Source organism: Rattus norvegicus, chromosome 20 (genome assembly GCF_021556685.1).
Source record: "Rattus norvegicus strain SHRSP/BbbUtx chromosome 20, alternate assembly SHRSP_T2T, whole genome shotgun sequence".
Taxonomy (NCBI): Eukaryota; Metazoa; Chordata; class Mammalia; order Rodentia; family Muridae; genus Rattus; species Rattus norvegicus.
In genome coordinates this window covers 38,251,702-38,265,588 of record NC_141553.1, presented here as the reverse complement: position 1 = coordinate 38,265,588, position 13,887 = coordinate 38,251,702, and the positions used below count along the sequence as shown (strand labels likewise).

General features: G+C 39.3%; 1 protein-coding gene across 1 annotated transcript; it reads right to left on the bottom strand.

The window, feature by feature from the left end:
• Positions 1 to 5,770: 5,770 nt before the first annotated feature.
• On the bottom strand, positions 5,771 to 9,302 carry Fabp7 (fatty acid binding protein 7). The gene is given in 4 exon segments (NM_030832.2): positions 5,771 to 5,943; positions 7,784 to 7,885; positions 8,542 to 8,714; positions 9,149 to 9,302. Coding segments are annotated over 4 exon segments (399 nt in total). The 5' UTR covers positions 9,222 to 9,302; the 3' UTR covers positions 5,771 to 5,892.
• Positions 9,303 to 13,887: the final 4,585 nt, after the last annotated feature.

Below are 13,887 nucleotides of genomic sequence, written 5' to 3'. Positions count from 1 at the left end.
TGCCGCCCAGCAGATCACGTGTAATATCAGATTCCCCTGAGCAAGAGTTCGCCTGACCTTCTAGGCTCTACTTTATTTTAATATGCTTCCTTATTTCTTAGGTCAGTAGGAAAGAATGTTCTTGCTCCAACCCCGTACCTGTCAGGAGTGCCAACCTGACAGAACCGGCAGGGAAACCCTGAAGTGTGGTCAAGACATTTGAGTACCAGAATGGGTTTGGATTTCCTCAATTATCTGCACTACCAGGGGATTCATGACAGAAATGTAAACTTCCAAGCCTCAGGCCAGGGTTGATCAACGTAAGGATTAGCTGGACTGGCAGTGTGTGGCTTCACAGTACTCAGATGGATAGGTAGAGTTGGCAAACTATGTCCCAGATTCCCCAAGCTGAACTTTTTCCTTCCCACTACTGAGTTAAGGCACGTCCTCATGCAACATACCTGGTAAATACAGACTGTTGATTTTGTACTCCAAATGAAGTTTTGTAAACTATATTGGCAAAAGAAGACAAAGTCCACAGATTGTGTTTAATATGTATTCTTTCTTTCTTTGTTCTTTCTCTTGGCATCTATGAGAATGTGCTCTCTTTAAAATAAAGCCAATCGTTTTGATTTATAAAACGTGGGGTTTCTTTGAAAGATGCTGACCTCATTAATGGTGGGAACTGTACTGTTTTAAAGAAGCTGTGCTGTGTTAAAAGATCCTGCAAAAATACTATGCTTTAGGTGAAGACCCACATTGTCTTGGGATACCGTGGCCTCTTTAATATTCAATCGCTTTAATTTGTGTATCTAGAATACCATCCTCATGATTATTAAAGTATCTCTAGCAGTAAGATTTATTTGTTTTTCTATTCCTCCAAGCCTAAAGTTAAGAATACTACACATTAAAACCTTATGATTTTACCTACTTAGATTTATATTCTTTCTAACAGGAATATAGTTGGTAAACGTATTATTACTTTCTTTGTTCTGTAACTGTAAGTTTCTATAACCTATTCCATGCCAAAATAATCATTTAGAGAAACTGGAATCTGTGTTCCCAGCCTAGGATCACACATATTTTGGTTTAGGACACATTATTTTTGTATTTTCTTCAGGTTACTTTACCAATATATTTTACAAACATATTTATTTCCCCATCGGAGGGAAAATGTGTGTTATATCTGCATAATTTAATTATTATATCTTATGAAAAGGTTTTTGTTTAATGAACATTAAGTTTCCTTTCAGATCCTGCTAGAACTCCTCCAAGTATTGCTACATCGTTGGTGTGATTCAAAGCAGTTCAAGAACCACGCAAAAAAAAAAAAAAAAAAAAAAACACGTGCTTCCCAGCAGCAGCCAAGTCTACTTCTGTAATTTCTCAGTCTACCATCTAAAGAGTACAGGCAAAGTGAAGCTGGAAAATGGGGGTGAGCTTGAAATGGAGAGCAACTGACCAGCCAGAGAACATGAGTTTGAACATTTTAGAAGGAAGTGAACTAACGATCGGGCTAGCAATTTTTGCTCGTCATTATGTTGAGTCAACCAGAGACGACCATTCAGACACAGCTGAGAGCTGATTGAAAGTCTTTATTCTAGCTGGCTGGAACTATCTTCAAGTGTTCAGGACTTACTTAAGCTTATTGAGAGCAAGTATTTTAAAGAGAAAAACCACATTCTGGTATCTCCCTTGGTATCGACAGAAGTAGATTTGCACACGCAAGTTATTAAACAGAAGCTACAATAAGTTAGCTGGGAGATCTTAGCCTTGGATCCTACAATAGAGTTGGGTAAATTCTGACTGGGTTCTCCATTAAAGAAGTCAAATTCTCATTAAACCTGAAATCACCTCAGCAGGAATACAAGATGGAGAATTCCCTGCAGTGCCTTTCCCTGTCAAACATTATTTTTCAACTTCTAAGACATATTAAAGGAAGTGAATTGGTTGTGAAACAACTTGGGTTGAGACACAAAATGCAGCCCACACATTGTGAAACCTTTGAAATGCTTGAGAGCCTAAACTGCTCATGTTTTAAGAGAATGATGGAAGTCACAGCCTCACTAAGAAGCTCAAGGCTTCAGTGCCCACCCACTGATATACCTGCAGTGTAAGCCTATACTTATAGGTCTCCAGGTCCCATGCACCTATGTACTAGGGATAAAAGCAAAAACAATAAACGAATAAATCCTGATGGCTGTCAGTGGTTTGTTATATAGTTTCATCTCTGTTGTAATGAAACCAAACATGGTCAGGGAAAGTGTCTTACTCTGTGTTTTATTGTTGGGAATAGACATCAAGGCCACAGCAACACTTATAAAAGAAAACGTTTCACTGGTGCTCGGTTCTAGTCTCATCAAGCACACACGCAGACATGCTACCAAAGACGTAGCTGGGAATTCTACATCTGAATCTGCAGGCAACATGAGCAGAGAGAGCGGCTTGCATTTCTGGAACCTCAAAGCCCACCCTTAATGACATACTTCATCCAACAAGACCACACCTCCTAATCCTTTCAAATAGTGCCACTCCGTAATGAACTTATAGGGGCTAGTATTATTAAGAGCACTACAGAAGGTAAAGGTTTCTTTTTCTAGATTACAGTCCACCATTAAGAGAAGTCAGGTCAGGAACTCAAGATAGAGCGTGAGGCAGAAACGGAAAGAGTGATGCTGGCTTTTGCTTAGCTAGACTCATGCTTAGCTAGCTTTCTTATAGCACTCAGGTTCACAGGCCCAGAGAATGAGGTCACCCATATTGGGCTGCACCTGCCTCTGTCAACTAACAACCAAGAGCCCCCACATACATGTCCATTGGCTAATCTGATTTGGGCAATCTCTCAATTAGGATCCTCTTCTCAGGTGAACCTTAGCTATGCCAAGTTGACAGTTAAGGCTAACCAGTACAGTGTGGTCTAATCTCAATGTCTTAGTCAATTGTCCCTTGGTCTTGGTAAATATCTCCTTTTCTTTACCAATGTGACAGGGGAGTGAGCTGAAGAGTTATATCTATAGGCCATTAACTTTGTTTTGTGATGGTCTGTGTATCCATGGCCCAGGAAGTAGCACGATTAGAAGGTGTGGCCTTGTTGGAGTAGGTGTGTCACTGTGAGTGTGGGCTTAAGACCCTCCTCTTAGCTGCCTGGAAACCAGTATTCTGCTAGCAGCCTTCAGATGAAGATGTAGAACTCTCAGCTCCTCCTGCACCAGGCCTGCTTGGACACTGCCATGTTCCCACCTTGGTGATAACAGATTGAACCTCTGAACCTGTGAGCCAGCCCCAATTAAATGTTGTCCTTATAAGAGTTTCCTTCATCGGGGTTGGGGATTTAGCTCAGTAGTAGAGTGCTTGTCCAGCAAGCGCAAGGCCCTGGGTTTTGGTCCCCAGCTCTGAAAAAAAAAAAGAGTTTCCTTCGTCATGGTGTCTCTTCACCATGTAAAAGCCTAAGACAGGTTTAAGAAAAATGAGATCCAATTACTTTTAAAAATTTAAGAAGTAGAAATACCTATTAATATTTCTATAAATATATATGAGATCTGTCAGTGCAGCCCCTGATCTGTTACACCACTGTTATGTTATTTCCTCCTCAAGCCACCCACACACCTTTCCATTCTTAGTGTTTTGGAAATTAGTACCAACAGGCTGTGTTTTCACCTACTCACAATGCACCCTTAACACAGCAGGCCAGAGTCAACGCTTTCAAAGCAAGAGTCAGGAACTCTTGCCAACAGGAGAGATGTTGGCTGTTAGAGACATGGAATGAACACATTGCCGAAGTTCTGCTTTGTATCTTTAAAGAGAGTAGACCCTCTAGGACCAGAAACCTTTGCTCCATAATCTTACTTTGACACTAATAATTGTGGATCCAATTGTGTCTAATTTTGCATTTCTTTGTTATATAGGAAAGTGCATGTTGAATGGCTCGAGAGATAGCTCAGTGCAGAAAAGCACTCACTTTCCTCTGGAGGAACAGAGTTTGGTTCCCACACCACCAAGTCTGGTTCCTCACACCCACCTACAACTGCAGCTGCAGATGATCCGATGCCTTCTTCTGACCTCTGCAGACATTCACATGCAGCTACATGAAAACATGCACCCATACACAGTTATAAAACATTTTAAAGTGCACAATGAGTATCTATCTCCAGTATAGAAATCAGAAATTCAAAATGCTCCAGAATCCTAAACTGTCACAACACCACCAAGGAGAAATTTCATCCCTGACCTTAACATGACAGATTCTAGTGCAAGTGCATTGAATTAATTATTTCACAAAATCGCCTTCAAGTATGTGAGAAAGGAACTTGTAAAACACAAATCAGTTTTGAGTTTAGATCATATTTCTAAGATAACTTATTATGCCCAGTTATATCCTAAAATCCAGTGCACTTTTCGTCCCAAATACTTTGGGTAAGGAATATTGAACCTGTCCTATAGCAAACAGGTAATGGCATGATTAAAGTGAACCACATAATTAAAGGATGCGTCCTCACATTTTTTATTTTGACCTTGAATTCACTTATAAAAACTTAATGATATTCCAAGGTTGCATAAAAATGAGCGTTACACATTTTCCTGAGAGAGATATTTTACACTTCCCTCACAGACAGTTGTCTGCTGAAACTAATAGAGAAAAGGTTCCCAGAGGAATAATCAGGGTACTAAAATCTTGCAGTTTTCTTCTAGAAGACAACTGATCTGAAGTGTTGATTTCCAAGAGTACATGAAGAGAAACACTGAAGGGTGCCATTCTCAGCATTAATTCCGGTCATGAGAACGTAGCCATACAACTTTGATCCTTGGCTTCCTCCGTCAGTAGATAAATAATAGCATTCCCTGCCTCGCTTTAGATCACAGGCAGAGAAAATGACTTGAGAGCATTTTACAAGTAATAAAATGCAGTCACATTTTTGTGTGTGCACATTGCAAACGCAAACCAGCTACAAAAAAGATATTTGTTTTGATTTTGTCAACTCTTTCCTAATTACCTGTTCTACCTACCCAATCCCCCAAAAAGTAGAATTGGGGTACTTTTGTGGATTCGCTATACCTCATTTTACCATTCTTGACTTCATAAAAATTCTGTGTATCGAGGTGTTTGCCAAGAGTGGAGGATAAAATCAACTTCTATTCTGTAACTGTCTTTGCTATAAAGCTTTGATAAGTGGCACTGTGATTGCATAACACTAGATTATATGTACCTTTTGTCACATGTTGAAGCCCTCCTTTCTTTATACAGCTTTCTTTTTCTTTTCTTTTTTTTCGGAGCTGGGGACCAAACCCAGGGCTTTGCGCTTGCTAGACAAGCGCTCTACCACTGAGCTAAATCTCCAACCCCCTTTATACAGTTTTTAATAGCAAAGATCATTTTCATAGTGCTACTCTCTATAACCAACTTCCTCAGGTCCTTACCAGATGAACTTATTAGTTTCAGGTTCTTCTTTATAACCTCGGAAATATGGCATTTCCATATTTTTCTGGGCCACCCAGTTATTTTATGAATGAGTGTCTTACTCCACATATAAGACTTTTTCCAGCCTTACTTTATGCTATAAGAAAGTCTACTGTACGGAAAACTCTCATAGATGGTTTCAAGATAGATGGATGGCATTAAAAATGACAACCAGCTTTTATCAGTGTGTATATTTTTTATTCCAATTTGGTTTGCACACCAAAGGAAATTATAAGGTAGATCCCCATCTTTATAAAAAAAAGTATTGTAAAGTTATTTAAAAAACTGAAAACAGTAAATTTGCATATCAAAATCCCACGAGTTGGACTAGCACATCTTAAATTATAATTTTCTGCCTCCACACCAAAGACAAACTTATAATTAGTGACCAGTGCTTCAGTAGCTGGCTAACTCTGGAACTTCAGGAAACCAAGTTTTCAAAAGACCCGGCATTTCTTCTATGCCTTTTCATAACAGCGAACAGCAACGACATCCCCAAAGGTGAGAGTCTGAAATAGTCCAAAGATAATTGAATCTTTTTACCTAGGACCATTCATGATTGAATTTTTAGTCACGTATATGACTTAAACATTAAGGCAAAGGATGAGGACATTGATAAGCATTAAACGTTGTGTGTATTCTTGTTCTCCTAACCAAACAAAAGAATGCTCTTGTTTAATGAGTGAAAAGCATGCTTACATTATTGAAATTTGTGAAAATGGAAAAGAGGTAGAAACTGAGTTGGAAACTTAAAGTTTTAAAAATCCCCTTTCCGGTAAATGATTAAGGAAACTGGAACAAATTGGACCCAAAAAAGGCACACGATATCACTGTGGCCTCAACTATTTCCTTTGAAGGGACTTAGATTTTTCATAGGTTTTCATAACAGTTTTCAATCCATAATTTTGATGGACTTTTTTTATAAAAATACAAACCTTTGAGCTTATGATATCAAGAATGGCCTATTCTAAGATCAGCAAGGATATGTCAGTACAGTGTTCTCTCTGCCTGACTGTTGTGTTTAGCCCATGTGAATATAATATAGGTGATTAGGTGGCAGTGGCATTGAATTTTGACTCTCTTATCCGAAGGTGAAGAATTACTACAAAATCACCTTAAAGTACTAAGATGTGTACCCAAGCTTTGGATACCAAACATACGTCATGTTTCAAGCATTGGTGTCATAATTCAGTATGACTTTGCAGTAGTCTTGATTTCAGAACTCAGTCTTGCCTGACCACTGTCAGGATTTCGAAAGATGAACTTGCTCTAGCTTCGTATAAACAAGAAAGCAATCAAGGCTACACCATAAAAAATAACATCAGAATAATTGTTAGAAATGAACTCTTTGCTGCTTTGTTGATGATTCAAGAAAAATCTCTGCTTCCTGCTCTCCAACGTTCTACACATGAAAAGTATTTCTGTTCAGAATCGTTCTGACTGCAATATTAAAGGAGTGGGCACTCTATTCTATACTAGCAGAAGCAAGAAATGCACTTTCTAATCTTAGCAGGAATTTGTAAAGGAACCCCAAACATCCCTAAGAGCAATAAGTAAACTTACCCATATCATTATCATCTAAATAATATTTTTGGTTTTGGTTTTTTTTTTTTGATTGTGAGCCTAGCCTTTAACTTCTAAGTCATCTCTCCAGCCCAACATTTCTGTTTTTAAAACAGTCTCTGCAGGCCTAGATCAAGGCCTAACTTCTTCTATCACAAGGAAAATTATTTATCAAACTATTTTTATATTTTATGATATTTATATTCCTAGCTGTCACTGGACATATGTTAAAAACTCAGCTGATTCATTAAAAATTAAAAACAACTGTAAGGAAGTAACGTCAAACAGTTCTAGTAAAAATTAAAGTTTCACCTTCTGTTAAGATTGTTTGCACTGAGCTCTTGTAAACTAAAATACCTAAAATGTTTAAAATGCCTCAATTACATTCTCTAATAAATAACGTCACTGATATTCAGTTATTTTATGTATTCCTATCAGTTACCTACATATATTTTCCTAATTAAAAGCTTACGTTTAAGTTCCAATTGAAGGCCGTATATTCACAGTCATCCCATTGACCACAATTCTTAGCACACATTTTTGGGATAAATTTATGTATAATTTAAAAACTCTTCTTGTGCCAACCTGAGGCAACAACTAGTTCTGAGTCTTTTATTCCTCCTGTTTTACAAATTGTTAAGGGACATTGAAGGCACGTGTAGTTAAGAAGGAAAAGAGAGGAAAAGTGAGAAGTTAAGGAAGAGGAGTCCAGAGGAGAGTGAGAAAGGGGAGAGAGGCAGCTAGAAAGGAAGCAGGGACAGAGAATGCAGACTCCTTAGGACTTACCACAACCATTTTGCCATCCTTAATTTCTCTGACACAATTTGTTTCTTTGCCATCCCACTTCTGCACATGAATGAGCTTGTCTCCATCCAACCGAATCACAGACTGAGAGCAAGAACAAAATGCAGGTGACTAACAGGCAGAAGCCCCCTTCCTACAGAAGTCAAATGGCAGCACTATTGGAGACGACCATAACTGAGGATGTCGCCTGTAATATTCTAGTAGCATTTCATCCTCTATTACTTTCAAGAGTCTCAGTCTTTCCAAAATGTGGCCATTTATAATTCAACACAAAAACGCATACCCACCAAATAACTTATCTAAAATATACAAATCATGGCTATAGCACAGCAGAAAGGGCAACAATGGCATAGATCAGAAATAAAAAACACACAACTAGTCGCTCTTCTTGTTTAAGCAAAGCTTTGCTGTGAGGCTGACTAGTTGGTCAAGCTGTCATGATCAGACAGAAAAAAATAAGGCATGGGTTTTTCTTTCAAATAAACACTGTTCAATATTCTCTGGGTAAAAGTTGCTATAGAATGTGAAAAATGTCAGACAAAAGAATAGCCTGCAAGTTTGGCTATGGAAATTACTCAGGGTCTAGGACACAACTAGTGTACCCCAGAGTGTTAATTCTGGCTCCTTCTCCCTGAAGGGGAATTCTGAAAGCTTATTCCCCTGCTCTGTGTCTGCGATGCAGAGAGATTGGGAATCTTCATCCCTCTGCCCCGACCCCACCGGCTAAAGCTGCCTCTTACCTTACAGTTCCTGTCATCTATGCTCGTTTCCTCAAACTCTTCTCCCAGCTGGAAACTGATCTCTGTGTTCTTGAATGTGCATTGTGTCCGGATCACCACTTTGCCGCCTTCCTGACTGATAATCACCGTTGGTTTGGTCACATTTCCCACTTGCCTAGTGGCAAAGCCCACGCCTGAAACAGCACAAGGAGCCGGTGCAGTTAACAGTGACTTCCAAAACAGTTCATATAGCAGAAATCAACTTGCCACTCTGAGAATCCAGAATTGGATTCTAAACTGTAGATTTCGTTCAGACCTGATTAATGGTTAATCCATGAGCCATGGACGAGCTGAGCACAAATAAAGAAATATTGAACGACCCCCTCACCTCCCTCTCCCAAAGCTACAGAAGCTTCACATTTTCCACAGACTATCAAACCATCCCGTTATGTGATCCTGGGCAAGAAGGCAGAAAAAATGCCACAGTAAGAATTTATTTAAGTGTCTGGTATAATTAATGCAATATGCTCAGCCAGTCTCTCAGAAACCTGGGGAGTAAAAAAATGGGGGTTTCTAAGAACCAAAATACAGAGTTAAAATGAGAACAGTACGTCTTATTTTTACCTACCCAGAGCCTTCATGTACTCATCAAAATTCTGGCTGTCTGTCAGCTTCCAGGTGGCACAGAAAGCATCTACCATCCTTGCCCTTCTAGTCAGCTGAAAGTAGGTAGGAGCTGGAGGAACTCAGGTCTTACCCACTACCGTAATTCACAAAACTCCTTTGCACCTCAGCAGCAGCCCCTGCCTTTTTATTTGGAAAAGAAGTGGGCAAAAAGCCAATTAATTGAATGGCTAACTTGTCTCTTTCCAGTAGGCTGCTGCGGGGAGTTGGGGCGGGGGGACGGGGAGGGGCTGGGCCAATGACTCCAATCCTCCTTGTGATTTGCTCTGGCCACTGGGTTAGCAGAGTAGGTCAAGATCCTCCCAGTTGACACACCACAATACTGATGCCCAAGAATGCTCCATAGGAAGTCAGCGGGGCCTGGGAACCGAAGACAGAGATGAGAGAGGGTTTTTCAGGTTCAGCAGGGGGGAAAAATTGGCAACTGCATTCTCAAAATGGGAGGAAAGAAGAGAGAAGGATAATAGGGCATTCAGATTGACTTCCTTTACGAGAGAGCACGCTGCTGGTTACAAATGAAGGCCTCCTTAAAGAAAAACCCCCCGAAATGCCAGATTTTTCAGACAAAGGAGTTGGAAGGATTTATTTTAGTTTGCTCTTATATTTAAACGGAGAGCAAAATGCAGATTCGAATATGCCGAATTGGGAAAGATACAGCGCATGAGTTAAAACATATTTCCTAGATGAACTCGGTTTGAAACCTACTTAGATTGTCAACGAAACAGACAATCTAGCTAAGGAGGCAACACAAACACAGTGGGCTTGCTCTTCATTCTTTCGCAGAATGTGAGAACCAGACCAGAGTGGAAAAGGAGCATTAAAAAGTGTGGTTAGAATTCGCTAATGAGTTAGCGAAGCAAAGAGGAGAGTCTTTTCCTCCACCTCCTCAAGTGGGCTACAGAATTGATATGGAAAAGCTGAAGAAACAACCAGTTAGTAAGATCTTCAAGGACATCTTGGTTTCCTAAGGCCACATCTACCTAAATCTGAGGCTTGCATACGCGGGAGACAGGAACTGGAGGAGTGGTGGGAATATCCCTATAAACACCCCTGTAGAGCTTGTTTGTGCCAACTCAGTTTACAAGCTTGCCAGAATAGCTGGAAGGTTCCCGTAGAGGAGTTAGAGGGGTCTGTGAATTTCCTCTTCACCTTGAGATTCTCCCTGCTTTAGAGATGTATGGATCCAATAGAAAGGCATTTTCCCAAGCTCAGAGAGAGTCTGCTCTTCAGCTCACAATACATGTGCTCCATTCTGCAGCACATGTGGAAGACGCGGGCTCAGAAAGCTTTAGCCTATTGCCGCTAGCTGGGTGGCAGTGCTCCTGTTTATCATAAACACTTGAACTGTTTCCATACATGTTTTCCTTCAAGTCTGCACTACATATGTGAAGGGTTCCACAAACTTGTGGAGCCTACCGAAAACCTGCCAATTATTTCTAACGGTTTACTCTCACAAATGACACTTGATGTGAAGACTTACCTCATTTTGCTTCCCCAGTATTTAGCAGTCATCCCTGCCCCCCTCCACCATCCGCGTAGATGTAAACAACTTCTGGCTTTGCCTGATTCTTTAGCAACTGCTACCACACTGTTCTCAAAGTATCTCCCAGAACCAAGCAACCTTCCAAACACATATTTGCGTTCCCCTCATTACTAACAACACTGAACATTTTTATGTGCTTTCCTGTATTTGTATCATTCATGCAGTGACTATTTAAATATTTTCCTACTTTGAAGTTGGGCTTTTTTCCCCTTTCTGCTGTGCTGTAGCCATTTTTGTATATAAGCTATTTATATACAAAATACAAATGGTGGATGTGTGTTTTTGCAAAAGTCCTTTTTTAATTTTCTTTGTTTTCTTGGTTAAAATAAAAATCTCACTAATATGTCATACTTCACTATGTATACATCTTAAGCATGTATAAATTGGATTTATGTTAGTGGTACCACAGTATAGTTGTTTTAAATTTCTAAATCTGATCTTGTCCTCTTATTCAAACTCTTATTTAAACCTTTCTTGCACTTGGGTTAAAGACAGAAACTTAAAGCATCATCTAAGCCAGACCTGTCCCTTATATTTGAAGGAGGCAGAGCGTGTGTTAAATAACTCAGCTTAGCTTGCTGAAATATTTGTCTTTATGCATTTATCCTCTCTCTTTTTCAGACAAAGAGTACTACACAAAGGGTTTATTCTACCTAAAAGTGCAGGTGCATATAATTCTTTTTTTATATAGAATTATAACTCTATAAATTTTATAATTCCTTTCATAGAAAACATTTTGTAAATTTCATACTGATTTACAGAGGAGAATTTTGTTATGTAGATATGTACAGTAGAATTTTTGGAAAACCCAATCTATTTTGTGACTACTTAAACCAACATATCTGAGCGAATTTAAATAACTAATTAAATAATACATACTGAGTAAAACATGCACAGAATACTTACTGCTTTAAACCAGGAATATTTGATTCTCTATTGAGACAGTTCTTGAGCAGAAACTGTATTCACTGCGCTAAGGCAGATTCAGCCAATATTTTTCCCCAATTACCTAAACCTTGGGATAATGTACAATCTGCTGAGAGTGTAATTTATATGCATCATAAAATCAAGAAGGAAAGGTGACAGACTGACTGATGGACCCTTCCCCTAGGGTTAATTTCTGTACGTGTTAGCTGGTGACAATGAGACCTCTAAACATTTCCAGGACCGGTAGTGCTGGTAACAAGGCTCAGTGGTAGAGTATGGGCAAGGCTCCTTTGTCAGCAAGCCAAGGGAAAATAATGAAATCCATTAGAAAGGTCTACTTATTTAAGTAGTCAAAGACAAGGGAAGAGAGGGGCTTTGAGAGATCCTGGCAAATCTCCACAGAAGGCCGAATCTCTGGGAGCTTGCTTTCTAACAGTGCTCCCTTTCAGAAAAACAGAGAGTAGCCACACATTTTCACCACTTTAAAAAAAAAAAAAAAAAAAAAAAAAAAAAAAAAAAAAAAAAGGCCAACCAAGATCCTGACCAATACACCCTTTCCCAGGAGTAGATGCTAAGAGATACAATCAACATTCAAGATATTTGCTTGAATTTCTTTTCGTCGCCTAATTATACAAAATTGTAAGGGAACCTCTGCGTGGTAGAAATGAAATATTGATGGCCCGTGCTGATTTACTGTTGCCGCACAGTGCTCCTGTAATCAGCAAGAGAGAGAGAACTAGACACCCCTCCTCACCCCCTTTTCTAGGAGCTCACTTGTCTATCTTATCTACACTTTTTGCACCATCTCCACAACCGAGAAGCTAAAACTGCTCAGTGCCTGAGTTGTTTAGAGGAGGGAAGATCAGAGCCTGCATCCCCACGTTGATTGAGTTCTGCTTGCTGCATTTGACGAAGAAGGTACGGAGGAAGTGAAGCAGGGAACAAGGGCCCATAGTGATGAGAAGTGATTTGGTACATGCAGAAAATACCTAGCTTGGACCAAGCAACATTTCCTCTCTTCTCTACTTCCTGCTGTTTTGTGCTGTCTACCTCACTTTGTCTAAGTAGCCTCTTTCCCCTATTTTTTTAAACACAGAATATAAAGTAAGTCTCTAGATTTCTTCCAGAGACAACGTGACTCAGAAGATAGTTTCTCTTATGCCAAGACCATTATAAAACTTTCAGGTTCAGGACCTGAATAATAGCAATAGCAATAGCTGTACGTGCCCCAACCAAAAAAAAAAAAAAAAAAAAAAAAAAAAAGGCAGCTCATTTCTCAATTTCTTATTAATTTCAGCATTTAGCTCAAATATTATTTCCTCCAAGACGACCAATCCAGAAATTCACAGTTATGCCATCTTGTCGTTTTGTGTCTAATTCATTGTTTAATGTCTTTCCTCCTCATAGGAGCACAAGTTCTTGACGCACCTGTTTTACTCTGTGACATAGTTAATGCTCATTGTTTGTCCGAATATGACATCCACAGTGTGAGCACAAGCACGAAAGAGTGAGAGCAGAGAAACAAAGGACTACAAAAAGTTGATACATTGCTGCCTATATGGTCACTGCCAAGTCTTTATCCAAACTGTTTTCTCTTTGAAAACTATGTTCTCCAAGGCAAGATTCTCAAGCTTCCTCTTTATCCCTATCATAGTAACATTTAGGTGTGTAACCATTCTATTTGGCAGAGTGAGCCTAGGTGAGTGGCACCTAAAAATGCAAAACAGACAAAGATCTTGGGCAATAGTCAGTTTTATTCAGAGCATCAGAATATATATATATATATTCTGATGACATTCTGAGATATTTAGCAAGGCCAAATGAGCGAAGTTCATATGAGTTTAGAATTCCTACCAAGGCTGTCTTTCCAAGCAAAGGCAACCTTGGAAATGTCATCTGAATAATAATAATAGTAAAAGATGATGAGTGATCTGAAGTAAACCCACTTTTGTTTACTACACCTGGGATGGTCTGAAAGCACATTCCAAGAACAAACCGTGTTATGGAGAATCGAAAATCACAAGACTTTTATCTTGTTTTCTTGGAGTTTTCTCACAAGCTCCCAAAACATTCCTAACAAAGCTTCATTCATGGACTATGTTCTAACAAACTGGGCATTAAGACTAAGGTTTTAGGTTTTTCTTTAATATTTGAAAAAAACTCATGTGCAATGGTCTAAGAGAGCACTCAAATGCATGATGTATATTTTAATA